Source organism: Oreochromis niloticus, linkage group LG14 (assembly GCF_001858045.2).
Source record: "Oreochromis niloticus isolate F11D_XX linkage group LG14, O_niloticus_UMD_NMBU, whole genome shotgun sequence".
Classification (NCBI taxonomy): Eukaryota; Metazoa; Chordata; class Actinopteri; order Cichliformes; family Cichlidae; genus Oreochromis; species Oreochromis niloticus.
The window spans coordinates 30,451,886-30,466,402 of NC_031979.2; the positions used below are offsets into that span (position 1 = coordinate 30,451,886).

A 14,517-nucleotide genomic window follows, 5' to 3' on the forward strand; every position below is an offset into this window, starting at 1 on the left:
CATAATAAAGTAGCTACAAGTAATATAGTGATTTAGTAAAGTTTAAGCATTATATATAAATAACTAGTATGCGTCCACCTCACAGTTTAAAAAAAGCATCTAAAAGTTTAAACACCTAAGTTTAAACACCTAATTGGCTCAAGGACACATCAATGTGTCTGAATATTGCAGGGCAGTTCTCTAGATTGAGAGTCTGCAGTTTTATTGGTCAGTAAACTAAATAAACAATTATTGTTTAATGTGAAGACAAAGTTACACTTGCATGTACTTCCCGCTCCTATTGCATTATCAAAGTGTCATAATCAAGTCATAATTGTGGATGTTACTTGAACTAAGGTCATACAGTGACTCAGCAAGCAGATCTATTTTTGTCATGTGTAGATAAAGAAATGCATCATGTGTTGCTAAAAGTCACATTTTCAAACAATGACTGGCTGGAGAAAGGTGGTATTACTTGTCAGTATGCTTTTGACACTAGAGGGTGCTCTATCACTATAACATATTTCCCTCCTAAATTCATTTTCAGTAGCGCCACAGTACAATACAGCAGCTTCTGTCTCAGAAGCTTGGAACGTTTGTGTATTGCTGTAAATATTTTTATTGTTGAGAATGCTTGAAATACTTGACCTGAAAATATTAATCAAACCGTAACTTGAAATATTTGCACAACTGCACAAAAACCACACATGCTCATTAGAAATCAGACTAAAGGGGCCTTTTACTTTTAGTGTTTCAGTACAAAGATATTTAGGTGTGATTTTTTTGTTCTTGCTTTTGGTGGTATGAGTCCAAAACAGGAAGCATGTCTTCAGATGTTGTGACGATAAGACTTTGCTCTGCTTATTATTTACTCTGACAACATGACGGTGTTTTTAAGTAGGTCATGCTCAAACGTGCATGAAAATCAGACTCAGATTCTGGGAATCCCGATGAATGTACTTGCTGCTGAAAAAGTCTTTCATAGTGTTTTCTTTAGGATAATATTTTCTTTGACAGGTGACATTACTGCTGGACTCATTACTTTTGGGAAAGGCATGTTTCCAGTGGCTCCCTGTTGTTCAGTGATTCTCTTTGACAGAGTCCAACTCTACATGTCAGCAGACCATGAAGATAGTTATGTTTGGGTGTGATGGTTGGCTTTTTAACTGTGAACACATTTCTTTGTTCACTGGAAACGCATACAAGTGGTACATAAAGTATAGGCTAGTTGTTCTGTTGTTTCTTCCTAAAACAGAAAACGCCTTTATGTCACATACATACACAGTGTGTTTGTGTTGCTGATGTAGGTCAGACTAGGAAAAACTGGTTCATGTGATAGGTGTGTCCAGTTAGTGTTCACTTCAGTCCTTGAAAAAGACTCACTAGAGTATAAGAATAGAGAAACTAATAAGGATGTTTCCCTGGATTTATGTGTTCACTATTTGTTGGTGGTTTCAGAGGTTTCACCTATTTTTCTTAGTGCTATCCATGTAGGAACAATACATTAGAGAGACAACATGAGCCCTAGCGCAGAGTCACCAATCATGTACTGAACTAATGGAACCTGTTCTGTGCAGCAACTGGAAGATCTGTTTGTTTTTCAAACACAGAACAAACAAAGAAGTTGTCACACAACATTTAATGCACATTTTTCAGCATTCTCGTAGGGATTCACGATCATTTAAGAAATTAGTTTCTATCTAATTATTGCTTCCAGGAGCAAGACATGCCTGTTTAGACAAATACAGGATATTTATTCAAGGATGCCTCATGGGCATACAGTAGGCAGGGATGTTGTGGCTGTCAGAGCAGCCTCTCTATTCCCTCCCGCCCTCTTTAGTTATAACTTTGCCCCTCTCTTCTCTGCCTCTTGCCTTTTTTGCTGAATGAAGGAGGGGCTGTCTAAGTAATTCAACACCTGCCCAATTCATGAATGTTACTGTAAGTTGCTGAACTGCCCTGACAAGTGCTGTAGGTAAAACACATTAGTGGACTGAAGCCGACAGCACTTGAAGCATCTCTGCACAGCAGAAAGTTAGTGCCCAGCAAGGACGAAGAACTACGTTTGTAACGAGGGAAAGGGAGGAGAAGAAATTAAAAATTGTTCTACAAAAAGAGTGGAAAACCTGGCATTCCTTCAAATGACTCTTTTAGAAGAATGAAAGAAGTAGTGTTGGGCTTCCTGCCATCCAACATGTCTTTAGGGGAGAGTGTCGTGAGAGAAATGGCCAAAAGTGAGACAGATTGCTCTGAGGGACTGGATGAGATTGCTCTGGGGCACATTGCCAGCTTACCTTTGGATCCATTCCCACCCAAGGACTTCAGGGGGAAGTTTAAAAAGATACGTCATAGGAAGAGGCCCACTATTCTTGAAAGTAGGTGCTGCTTTGACACAGTAAATTTGTAGTAATTTCCTTAGTAATCTGTGTAAAATGTGATTTTGGAAATATCTGGTGAGCAACCAATACCAGTGTTTCAGCCACTCATGCCCCCACTTTGTGAAATTCCTCACCTCCTCGTTGTATTTCTCATAGTTACAGAGGAATCCAGTGACTTGTTTGTAATGGACTTAGAGAGTGTGCATCACATAATTTTTTATATTATGTAGGATGATGAATTAGCTGACCTTTTCAGTTTTTATGGATCTTATTTCTTAAGTAAATTAATCAACAGAGAAACAGAGATGACTTCAAATAAACAGGACATTAAAGAATGTTTGAGAGAAAAAAAAGAAGATAAAGAAGCGAGTGGCACCGGGGGCACCGAGCGAGTGTAGGAGGCAGTAAAGGGTTTGAAGTTGATAACCATAAAAATGGCTGAACTAGACAGACATATTTCACATTCCTCACCTTCATCAGAGCTTGATAATGCCTATAATAAGTGCATAATGTGTTAAAGGCTGTGCCCACTTAAAGCCTAATGAAGGAAAGATGCTTAGAGTGATTTTTTTTATAACCAGCAATGCTTTTCTGATTTATTCATCTTCTGTTTGGGTGTTTTGTTAGTGGACATGATTTGTGGAGAAGTTGCCACTGAACTGAAAATGATAAGACTATAACTGGCATTTACAAGACAGTAAGGCAGGTTTCCTTCTTGAGAAGTCTCGCTGATCCTAGCCAGTGTGCCAGCAAACTGCCACTGCTTTATATCTACATGTTTGGCATCAGTTACCCCTCGTTATCCAGACACATTGTTATGCCACAAACAGGGTAAAGAAAGTTTCTTCAAAGTAACACAAGGTCTTTTCATGATAAACATGTTTGGATGATGCAATGCAATGCAATAACATAACATAACATAACATAACATAACATAACATTTTTTTTTTTTCAATTTTTGTTAATTCAACTATCTAATCAGTCACGCTGTAGCAATTACACATGTAGATATGGTTAAGAGAATCAAACTGAGCATCAGGACAGGGAAGAACTGTGACTGTGACATATTTTCAGAGTGTTTCAGAAACTGATGAACTGCTGGGATTTTCCAGCACAGACAACTCTAGGGTTTTTGGAGAATGATTCAAAAAGGAGAAAATATCCAGGGTGCGGCAGTTGTCTGGGTGAGATTATCTTGTTGATGTCAGAGGTTGGAGGAGGATGACCACACCACTTCAAACTGATAGGAAAATAACAGTAACAGTAGTTTTCTCAGCACACTGATCACAGCTTAGACACCACAGTCTACCTGAGTATTGTTGTTGATCGTGGCCATTCCTTTAGTCCACAGTGTGCCCATCTTCCAGCAGGATAATGTGCCACGGCATAAAGCTCAAATCATATCCAACTAACTTCTTGATAACAACGAGTTCACTCTACTGAACAGTCACCAAATCTCAATTCAATAGAGCACTTGTAGAAACTGGTGAAAGAGGAGATCCACATCATTAATTTGCAGTCACAAATGCACTTCATTGAATAAGCGGTGTGTTTTGTATTAATAAGTAAATATATATATATATATATATATATATATATACATATTGTATGGGTACAATATATATTGTACCCAGAACCCTAGAAGGTTTTAATGTAACCCTGAAATGTGCAACACAGGCCTGAAAGTGGCTGGTATTTCCTGTGTTTTCCTTTTTTCTTTCCTTTCTTTCTCCATCATTCTGCCTTTACTTTGGCTTCTTAGTGTTCAGCAACCTTACTAAAAATGATGGAATTGAATAAGTCTTTGCATTTCAAAGAGTCCAGTCAAGCTGACCAGCTAAACATGTTTTAAAAACGCTTCTTAAGAAATGAAGCTTTTTAAAAATCAGAATTGGCAGGAATTGACCATGTATAGTCATGTCTGATTAGAAAACATAATGAATTCTCCTGTTAAAAATAGTGCTCGGCTTAAACAGTTAGTTGTTGAATTGAACTGAGGAGATGTTTGCTGAGAGGGCAATGATACAAGCAACATGTGAATATTTACCTATTAACAAATTATTTAGATTAACTTATCTAAAAGCTTGTAAACTTCAGTTTAGTTTAAACATTTGATATTTAATGTTTTGACATTGCTATCTTAAAAAAGATCAACTGTAAATAAAAGAAGTCAGAAAAACCCTTCCCCTTGTAATATAGATCCCATAGATTGTTGCTCTATGACTCTTTTGTAACTATATCAACAAGTGTGTGAGGAAGTATAACAACCCTCATAAATGATTGCCTAAGTCAACAGCATCTTTTCACTCACTTGTTTATTTATGTCATGACACTTGAAAAACTGCTGTGGGAGGGATTGATTATGGAGTAACACAATGTGTGGAACGCTTGAGTAGACCAAGCAGAAATGTCCTGCTTGGTGTACTCAGTATACCCAACGACTGGGTTGGGTATATCCAGGACACCTGAGCCTCTGAAATGTGTGTTTACCAAACACTGCCACGGCCAGTGGTGGCTACTCCATCACAGAGTGTATTACGTAATCAAGTGCAAGTGGCTGCCGCTTGATGGATAGGCAGAATTCTGATAGGATTATCCTGAGAGCACTGAGAGGCAGTGGAGGACGGGGGATTGGAGGATGTCTTTATAGTCCATATGGTCAGGCAACTATAGGCAACTTCCTTCTGCTTTCCACATGCCAGAATAATGTAAATATTGGATGAAAAAAAGGAGCATTTTATTATAGTTTACTTTGGTAAAATGATTTCTAGACGTGTATATAAAAATAAATAAAAAAATTGACACTTTTTTTTAATGCTCCTCTTCTTTTTGGATGTTAATCGTCTTGATATTGGGGGAAAATTCCTTTGCCCCTCTGTTTTCAGCTCTGATATATATAAAAAATTATATATAAATTAAAATTGATTTCATGTATTTTCAGTAATGCTGTGAACAGTAAGCATTAGTCCTTTGCATGGTTTTAAATATAGCTGCAATAACGCTGAAACTGACAAATAAAGAATCTGTGAAATGCAACACTGGACTGTGTGAAAAATTCCAAATTCCAATGTATTCATTTTTGCATTATGTGTAAAAGAGAGGTTTTACACTATGTGACTGACAATTTCTTTTTGGAGAGTCAGCCCCTCTTCCCATATTTATTTTCTACATTCAGTTGATTTTATTGGCTGTCTGATCACTTACAGTTAGAGTCGTTTTCTTTTCGCTCACCCAGATGTAATGTGTCATACTTCCTGATTTCCCATCTCCTCTGTCAGTGGTCGTGACCTGACAGATTCTCTCAGTCATCCTGAAAGACGCACATGCCCACTGCTCTCATCATTATCAGGCCTTGCACGCAGACAAACAGTAGTTATTATTAACTGCTCTCCCCTAAGAGGATTGCTTCCTGCACTCTCAGCCTCCGCGCAGTTATTTAAAGGGAGCTTGCACTGCCGCCCACTGCCTGCCACAGCTTTAGAGAGGGAGAGAGAAGAGTAGAGGGAGGGAGGGCGGGAGAGAGGGCTGATAGCCAAGGACAGGACACAAGAGGAGGGGTATAGAAGTGCTAGTGTGTTTTCTCAGGGTCTTGTCATCACAGCATTGTGTGCGTCACAGAGAGGTGACAGCAGGCAATACCTGCTGGTCCCAACCTAAGTGCTGCTGTTGCTGCTACTGGAGGGAAACCACAAGTAGAAAAGGGGGTAGGAAGCTACAGCCATGACAAGCCAGCAGGACTCGGGCTTCTTTGAAATCAGCATCAAGTCTTTGCTGAAGTCATGGAGTGGAAGTGAGTACCAGTTTGTTGTTATTGTAGTGCTCACCTGGCAGAGCTGAATGACTGTTCGTAACCTGACTTTATAGCCTTGTGCTGCTTCTTGGCTCAAATGAAGATCAGCGAAATTTTATAGTTCTGTATGCCAGAAGCTGCAAACTTAATGTACTTGTAGTAACAGCACACCACAGTTAAAACAGCTTTTTAGTTGTCTCTTAGCAACAGCCAGATACATAAGTTCATCAAGAGCGACCAGCTAAGTTATACATTATACAATAGCTTATGTTACAAGTTTTGCTGATGGCGATTCTGCATCTGATTATATTTAAATTGTGGCCATATTTCACTTATAAACAGAGCCAGAATAGCTCTTATTAAGTGCAAGGACACAGTAATAGGATTACTGGAGGTTCAGCTTGGTTGCATCTTCTGTCCAAAGCTAACAGCTTCACTGCCTTCCAGTGAAACCATCAGAGTGAGATGAAATGCCTTCCTGCTTCAGATCATGGTGCTATTCTGTTTTATGTGAGGTGTGAGAGGTGGCCTACAGAATGAATGCAAAACTAATGAAAAAGCCGAATGCAGGCATTAAACCAGGAAATTGCTTCTTAGCATTTTATTCATGTGTGCTATATCTGTAGATCGCTATACTAAATTGATTATTACCTAAAGTAATAAATGTTTACAAGCCAGTTGCATGTCTCAAGCAGTCTGCGTTAGCAGTTTAATCTGAATATAAAGAGAAACCATCGAACAAGCTGCCCCTTTCCACACACTAAACATTGAGCCATCTCCTGATGATGTTGCATAATCCCCACACTGGGTCACTTTGCTAAAGTGATAAAGGCACAGGCAGTCATTGTACTGTATCAGCATTTAACATTTTCATTAAATTTGTGCTCTTCCCTAATCTCATCTCTCTGCTTCCATTCTCACAAGCTGTTATATAATGTATCACAAGATGGCAACAGATATAGTGTTGCTAATAAAAGTTCTTTTTTCCTGCATGAGGTGTGAGACACAGTGCCTGCTAATATGTGACTTGAGGAATTATATGTATTTATATATATTTATTTATTTATCTATTTTAGTTTAATATAGAAAATAATAACTTTCAAATTGGTGTAGGATGTGTGTGTGTCTGTGTGTGAGCACAGGGTTAATAATCACAAACATTTTTGGATACCCGGTTTGATAAGTTAGCGTGTCCAGCACTAATAAAACAGTAACAAACAGCAGGACAGAACTGCCATTGTGCAGCAGCTGCATCAGGTTTGTTGTTCAATGTGACTGAAGGCCAGTCCTCCATCAGCCAATCAGAGCAGGAGATCAGCTGTGGGGATCTGGGTAGAGCGGTGCGGTCCAAACATGTTTAGTTACAATTTATTTTCTGACATTTTTAAAAGCTACTATTCAGTTTTTTCTCACATTTTGAATTAAGTTCTTTATTCATTCTTCTTCAATGTTTAGCTTTGTGTAGCAGTATGCAGTACAATAAGAGCTCTATTTTTGAGAAGCTGAAAGTAGTATTTTAATAGGAGCTAAAATTGTACTATGTGCACTTTAAACAGACAGATGTGGGCTTTTTGACCAGGACTTATATAATTGGCCTGAAATGCTCTCTCACAGCAGGCAGTAGTTTCCTGCATGATGTCAGCTGGCTCAAACAGGGCCGATGGTCAATAATTTGCAACCATCATTTTAAGCTGCTTTTCACAGAGGTTCGTAATCACTCTCTCACTCTCACTTTTTGAAAGACTAAAGCTGTGAACTAGTGAAAATATTAGTATAATAATGTTGACTTTCTGTTTCTTCAAGTCCAGAGAGGTTTTAATTAATTATTGGAGAAATGTCACATTTTTTGGAGGTGTCTGTGGAATATTTTAACAAATTGGGTTGTAAATGAAATGTTCTGTCCTAATTTGAATTTAATTCAGAAATATAATTGGTGTGGCACATCTGGCAGGCTAGTCGTTACTCAAGGTCCTGTGATCTGACAATTTATGGCCTAATCTACTCAGCAATTTGTCACAGTATTGTAAACACTTCCTTTTAGTCGAGTAACTAAGGATGTTGCCCCTTTTTTTCCCAGCTTGGAAGAATAGTATAGTGTATACATTTGGAAGCTTCCTTTTCTTACTGCTATCTCTTAAAATGCAGCGTCAGCTTTAGAGAAGTTGAACAAAGTTTCCCAGAGGTCTATATTGATACTGGAATTTTTGGCCAGCTTAAGAGGTCAGTGGTATCTAAATATCCAGCCACTCTGTTCACAAGCTGCCGCTTAAAGACATTGTTTACTCAGTGGGGATGTCTCTGTGGACTGCATGATTTGTGAGCGTGTATGTGTGTGTGTGTGTGTGTCTGTGTCTGTGTGTGTGTGTGTGTGTGTGTGTGTGTGTGTGTTTGTGCAAGAGAGACACATGTCGGCCTGTTTGCATTGTCCTCCAGGGAGTACCACCATGCCCAGGGTGTTTCCAGCATGGCGATGATGTAATGCACGCTGTGCCTGAGCTCCTTGTTTGCAGGGTCACATGTCATGTCTCAGACTTCGTACAGTGCCCAGAGCAACAGACACAGGCTTGATATGCACACTGGTTCCTTTATTTACAGCTCGTCTCTGGTTTAATATTTTGTCAGGGGAAAATTTAGATATTGCTTTATAAATCTAGGGTGTTAAATCACAGACTGTCTGTTGCTGGAACGTTGCCTAAAATCTTCCCCTTAATGACTTTAGTTCTTCTTTAAGAAGTTGTCAGACTTTAAGGGAAGTGCAGTGAAGCAGTCACTGTGGTCAAGAATGATGTTTACACTCTGGTTGTCTGTACCTCGTGGTTTTGCATCACAGATAGGGGGTGGGGGGAGTGCTCTGTCAGTATAGTGTTTACTCCTGGATAAATATAGTCACCAGTCTATGCCACCATAGCATGCTGGACCTCATCGCTGTCCTGTGCCTCAGCTAAAAATTCCCACCTGACCTTCACTGTTGGAAGGCACCGGGTGGTCACAAGGCTGGAGGAAGCCATAGCAGAAGCCGCTGTCAGAGAGAAAGAGAGAGAGAGATCCAGAGATTGTGTGGTCTCCCGTACCAAACACTACTCCCACTTTTTAAAACACACCCGCTGTTGGCTCTGTGCGCCATGGAAACTATAACCAGAAGGACAGAGCCAGCTGACACACAAGACATGGAAGTTGGTGGATTTTACTAGCGAGCGTTTGTCTTAAATCAGGACAACCCTGGATACCATATCTTCCTTTCCCACTATGGACGGGACAGCTGTGTGCTGGAGCAAGGCCAGCGTCATTAGCTTCATCAAGGGTCTGGGTAGGTGCTGCGTGGATCGCCACGAATGGGGGAAGCATGTTCTGAAAGCCATAAAAGGTTGTTATACATGCTGGGCATTCCTTGAGAGATAGCTGAATGCTTCATGTCCTGAAAAGACCTGGAGAAGAAAACCTGTTTACTGGTACCAGCTTCTCCAACTTCTCTTATGCAATTTGTCAGTGTTGCATAATTTGTGGTTCCTCAAAAAATGCTCATTATGTGTTTGCTCATCTCCTCTCATTATTTTGCGTGCAGCTTGTACAGATGCGTAAAATCTAAGGTGCAATTCATTTTTTGGCAATTTACTTATTGTTAGTTGTAAAAAGGTAATAGCTTTTAGCAAAGCAGTAACAGCACAATTTTTAGTCTCTGATGAACCTCTCAAACTTTGTATGAACCTCTCAAACCTTCCTGTTTTGGCTCTCTCATGTGGCATACAACAAATGAAATCCTTAAATTATATTGTTAATTGTCTTGCTTTTTATCTTGTCACAATCTTACTAGACTAAAATATTACATTTCAAGACTTGCATGCAGCCAAATAGTAGACGTAATAATTCTACATCTCTAGAAAAGAAAAGCCTTCAATTGTACATTAAAAATATGAGTACTCTCAATTAAAACATTTTTCAGGTTTTTATGGTTCGGTGAGGTCATTTAAAGAAATATTTGTCAAGCGGCACTGGGATCTCAGGGAAATCTCTCCAAATGAGGGTGTCGCTTTGGATAAATACGCAGCACAAAGTGAGTGAAAATAAAACTGAAAAGGAAAAATGTGATTTGTGACTTTGACAGATGAGCAGTTTGGGCTGACCTTTACTGTTGCTGATTTCTGTCCAGACGTATTTATTACATGCGCATGCACACGTTTACAAAAATATGGTTCTCACTGTAAGTCACTAGCTCTGTTCTGTCCTTTGACTATTATACACAAAACCCAGGCAGTTTGTGAGGCTGAGGCCTGGTTAGAAATTGCAGAGTTATTGCTGAAGGAAAATGTCAAGCTTCCAATAAGATGTTTGTATGCATGTCTTTACTGTATGTAGCAGGTTTGTGTCTGGAGGCACAAGAGTTCAACACCGAGGTTAAATTATTAACTCGTGGGTTTTTCATGGGTTTAAGTGGCCTGAGGCAAGCCATTCGTTATTAAAGGTGGGCCATATCATAACACTGAGTGAAGGATGGTCACACGCACAAGGTTTTTGTTTCCCTCAAAGGACAGTGACAACTTTGGTACAAAACCAAAACACCAGCTGCAGGCCATGGTGTTTTATTTCCATATGTGCTCTGCTCACTGTAGCAGGAGGAAAGAAACAGCAGACTCAGGGCAAGACGGTGCCCTTTGGACAGTCTTACTGAGGAATGCTCAACATGTTGGGAGCTTTTTGTCCATGTTTGGAAACTTCTCAGCAATACCCTGTTCGGTGAACTCTTTTTCTCTTGTGGCTGATCCTGTCCCACTCATTGTGCTTGATTTGGCAATGTTTTACTTAATGAAACTGTTTCCCATCTTCTGTTTTTTGCTTCTCCTCCGCAGCCTCGCCCGTGGGGAACGGATATAGTAAACCTCCCATCCCTCCAGTCTGCTGTCCTCAGGGAGAGAAAGGTCCTCCTGCCATGATGCCCATCACCATTGACCCAGAGAGCAAGCCAGGCGAGTACGTCCTCAAGAGCCTGTTTGCTAACTTCACCACCATGTCTGAGCGCAAGATCCGAATAATCATGGCTGAACCGCTGGTGAGTGGGAAGAGGGTTACTGCTCTTTGTGTCCTGTAGTGATTAGTTGACGTTCTGTTTATCTTATAGCCCAGTGAAACTAACAATGTAGCATTAAAGAGTGTTATATTAATTAAAAATAAACAGAAAGTAAAAAGCGTAGAGTAAAAAAATAACCCCAGATTTTTTTTCTTGTTTACTATCCTGTTAATCATATCCTGAGCCCTTGTGGGTGTTCTGACCTCAGATTATAAATCTCTATAACAGAAAGATGCTGGAAAGACAGGCCTATGTCATTTTTTGTTGACTGTAATGAATTACTTAAGTGGTGAAGGATGTGTTACTTCTAAGAAAATAAAGTTTTAGTAATAATTTAAAAACACACAGTCCAGGTACTCAGAAGCACAGAAACTTCTAATGAACTGAAGAAATTTCAAATCAAATGGTATTAGGAGAAATATATTATCTATTTTATTTTAGACTATTTAAAAGTATATAATATAATTAAGTAAGAATTTTGCTAAATGAGTAATGCTTGAGATGATTGTCCCTTATCGAAGGATTTATAGCTTTTGTTTGACTTTTGTTCTGTCAGTCAGACAGATAACATGAAGTCGCTTTTGTGTCTCAAAAATATGATGGCATTTTTGCACCTTATAGTCACATTAGGAAAACAGTGGTTATGGCATGACCAATATTAATGTCATTATGTGCATTGAATTTGCAACCTCGCTGCCTTTGAAATGGTTTCTTAGAAGACGGGGCCCAGATGTGCACAGTTAGCAGCAAACTGCAATTCTCAAAGCATCTTTGTGTGTCAATGAAGTGCCAATAAGATGGAGTTTTGCTATCAGTTTACAACTCAGTTGTGTCAAATTGGCAATTTCATGCCGTCAGTTTGTGGTCATATGGTGATTAACTGTGATAAATTGATGAAAAGTGCAAATCTGCTGCCATCTGTATACAAAGAAATTCACATGAAGTACTTCCAAATCCAGAAAGAGCCTCGTAGAACTGAAACAGAAATTCAAATATTTCCCCACAAATACTGCCAGGACACATTTAACTGTCTAGGTGCTTGGCACCCTGCTTTTTATGTAAGAATGTAACCAGAATGCAGTCCTTTGGCAACCAGCTGAGTCCCCGATTGCAAAGACAAGTCGCAGTCATCTTCAGACTGACTTAGATCTATTGCAACGTGCAAAATTAGATAGCAATTATTGACAAACCTTTGTCAGCCTGTCTGAATGCAGTCAGACCACGATTATTTGGAAAAAGCCTGCCCTCCACCCGGCGACCTGTGCCATTACCTTTCAATCAAAAGTAGCTCACTTTAAATGTACACCCCCCGCTGATCAGTAGTTAGTCACTACAGATACTTGCAATCAATGTCCAGCAGCAAAAAATGTACTGTCACTGAAATAAAGTGAGTCCTCTTCCGAGGCTTTTATCTAGCGTTAATATTTTCATATTTTCACAGGAAAGTACATGCTGTCTGTATACTAATTAAGTTTCTCTTCCAATATGTATTCATTTATCATTCATTTTAACCATAAAATTCATATTTAATCAATAGAAAACCACCATAAACTCATTTCTAGCTGTTCTGACTTTGTCTTTATGTTGCAATTAAATATTTCTGGAAAACCAGATGAATGTAAACGCTGGCAATAAAATCTCCAGGAGACTTTTAGTCCAGTGGAGGATGGAGCCGATCCTTTCAGGCCAAAAGCAGCTCACAGAAATAATTCTGTGGACTGGTGTATCAGTATCTTATAAGTGCTACCGCCATTTGATGATCATCATCATACATTTTGCTTTACATACTACAGCACTGTTTAATTCTTTGAAACACATAGCTACACTTCCATGTGATTTTTAGCAGGTCTGATAAATTGCGAGTTTACTTGTCGCCTTGTATCAGTGAAGCTGCTGTGGACATTCTGTCTCCAGTTTTAGGTGCTGTGATTTATAGAAAGCTGTTAGTCACCAGCTTCGGCTTGCAGTGAAGTGTTAATTACCACAGGGAAAGCGTGTAGCCCCTCGTTTCGTTCCGTTACCCTCCAGAGGACTGCAGGGAGGATGTGTCTCTCTTGGTTTTTCCTCTCAGTGGAGACCTGGCTGAGTAATTTGTTTTAGTCTCTTCTTGTAGTTTTCCCACTGTTGTTGTGAGTTCATTTTTCAGAATCCATCATGGTCACTGATCTGTAGTCAGCATTTGTTAGGGTAAAGCACAAAAAGACACAGGTTACAAAATACATTTAAAAATGAAAAAAAAAATGCTGTAAACCTATGAGGAGGCTAGACCAAATGGCAGTAAAATCTTTAAAAGCCATGCCGAGCTAGAAGCATTGACTTTTCTGTCATTCCAGCACAGATGGGCGTCTCAGATTCAAGCATTTGTCTAAAAACTAAAAGGTTCATCAAACCTTGGAGCTTAGCTGGTGTTCCAGCTGTGAGAGAGAGAAAGAGAGCATTATGGCCCCCGCAATGTCACTGTGACACAGATCACACAGTTAGCTTTTTTGGATTAATCAGCAACTGAAGTGCTGTGATGTGCTGCCTGGCTGATGACATGGCAATAGGGAGTTTTTGCAGGGTTGCAAAAAGGGAAAGAAAGCAGACGTTTTTAATTGGACAAGAATAAAGGATAGACGTAGAATGGTGCTATTGTCTGTTTTATGTCAATTTGCCCTTAAATCAGGCTTGCGTTGTGTGATGGACCTTCACCTAAAATGTTGTCTTATCTTTCCAAAAATTGTACCATGCTAACAATTTTGTTACCATTTTCCCAAATGTTTTAAGTAGATATTTGTGTGCTGTATATATGAACCCAGATAAAGTGAAGTGAGTTTCAGAGAGTTAAACCATCTGTGTTACCAACTTTTGTTTTTTTAAACCTTTTAATAAAAAGGATGTCTGGTTGTGAACTGAGGGCTAGAGATTCAAGAAGTCATCGACGGGCCTGTCGCTTTGCCAGGAGATGGGTGCACTGAGAACTAAACCCTTTTGAAGGCTTTTATCTTAGATGATGGAAGACTGTAATAATAAGAACTGTCATAAATGTCCCATCTCTAATATTGTAAGTGACCCTGCCTGCTCCTGCCAGGCAACAGACTGATTGATGGCCCTCTCATTAGCTGGGCTGTGATCAGTCCCGGTTCATACTCCTTAGTCATCAGATTTAGAATTATACTCTTTAAATCACACTACAAAGAACTTGTTTTGTCTGTATTATTGCAAAAATAAGGTTTTAAAATGACTATTTTTTTCTGCCTCTTTAGGAAAAGCCGTTAACAAAGTCACTACAGCGGGGAGAAGATCCTCAGTTTGACCAAGTAAGTGCA

General features: G+C 39.4%; 1 protein-coding gene across 7 annotated transcripts in view; it reads left to right on the plus strand.

The window, feature by feature from the left end:
* Positions 1 to 14,517, plus strand: part of frya (furry homolog a (Drosophila)) — a 47,174-nt gene that overhangs the window by 3,154 nt on the left and 29,503 nt on the right. For 3 of the 7 annotated variants that reach the window (XM_019345112.2, XM_019345114.2, XM_019345113.2), the window contains exons 1-3: positions 1,947 to 2,354; positions 10,992 to 11,191; positions 14,455 to 14,508. In XM_019345112.2, coding sequence (XP_019200657.1) covers positions 2,138 to 2,354; positions 10,992 to 11,191; positions 14,455 to 14,508 — 471 coding nt within the window. In that variant the 5' untranslated portion in view covers positions 1,947 to 2,137. Of the gene's footprint in view, positions 1 to 1,946; positions 2,355 to 5,922; positions 6,148 to 9,048; positions 9,455 to 10,991; positions 11,192 to 14,454; positions 14,509 to 14,517 lie in introns of those variants that run through there. The other 4 variants (XM_019345115.2, XM_019345116.2, XM_013274359.3 and 1 more) reach the window with 4 other exon arrangements.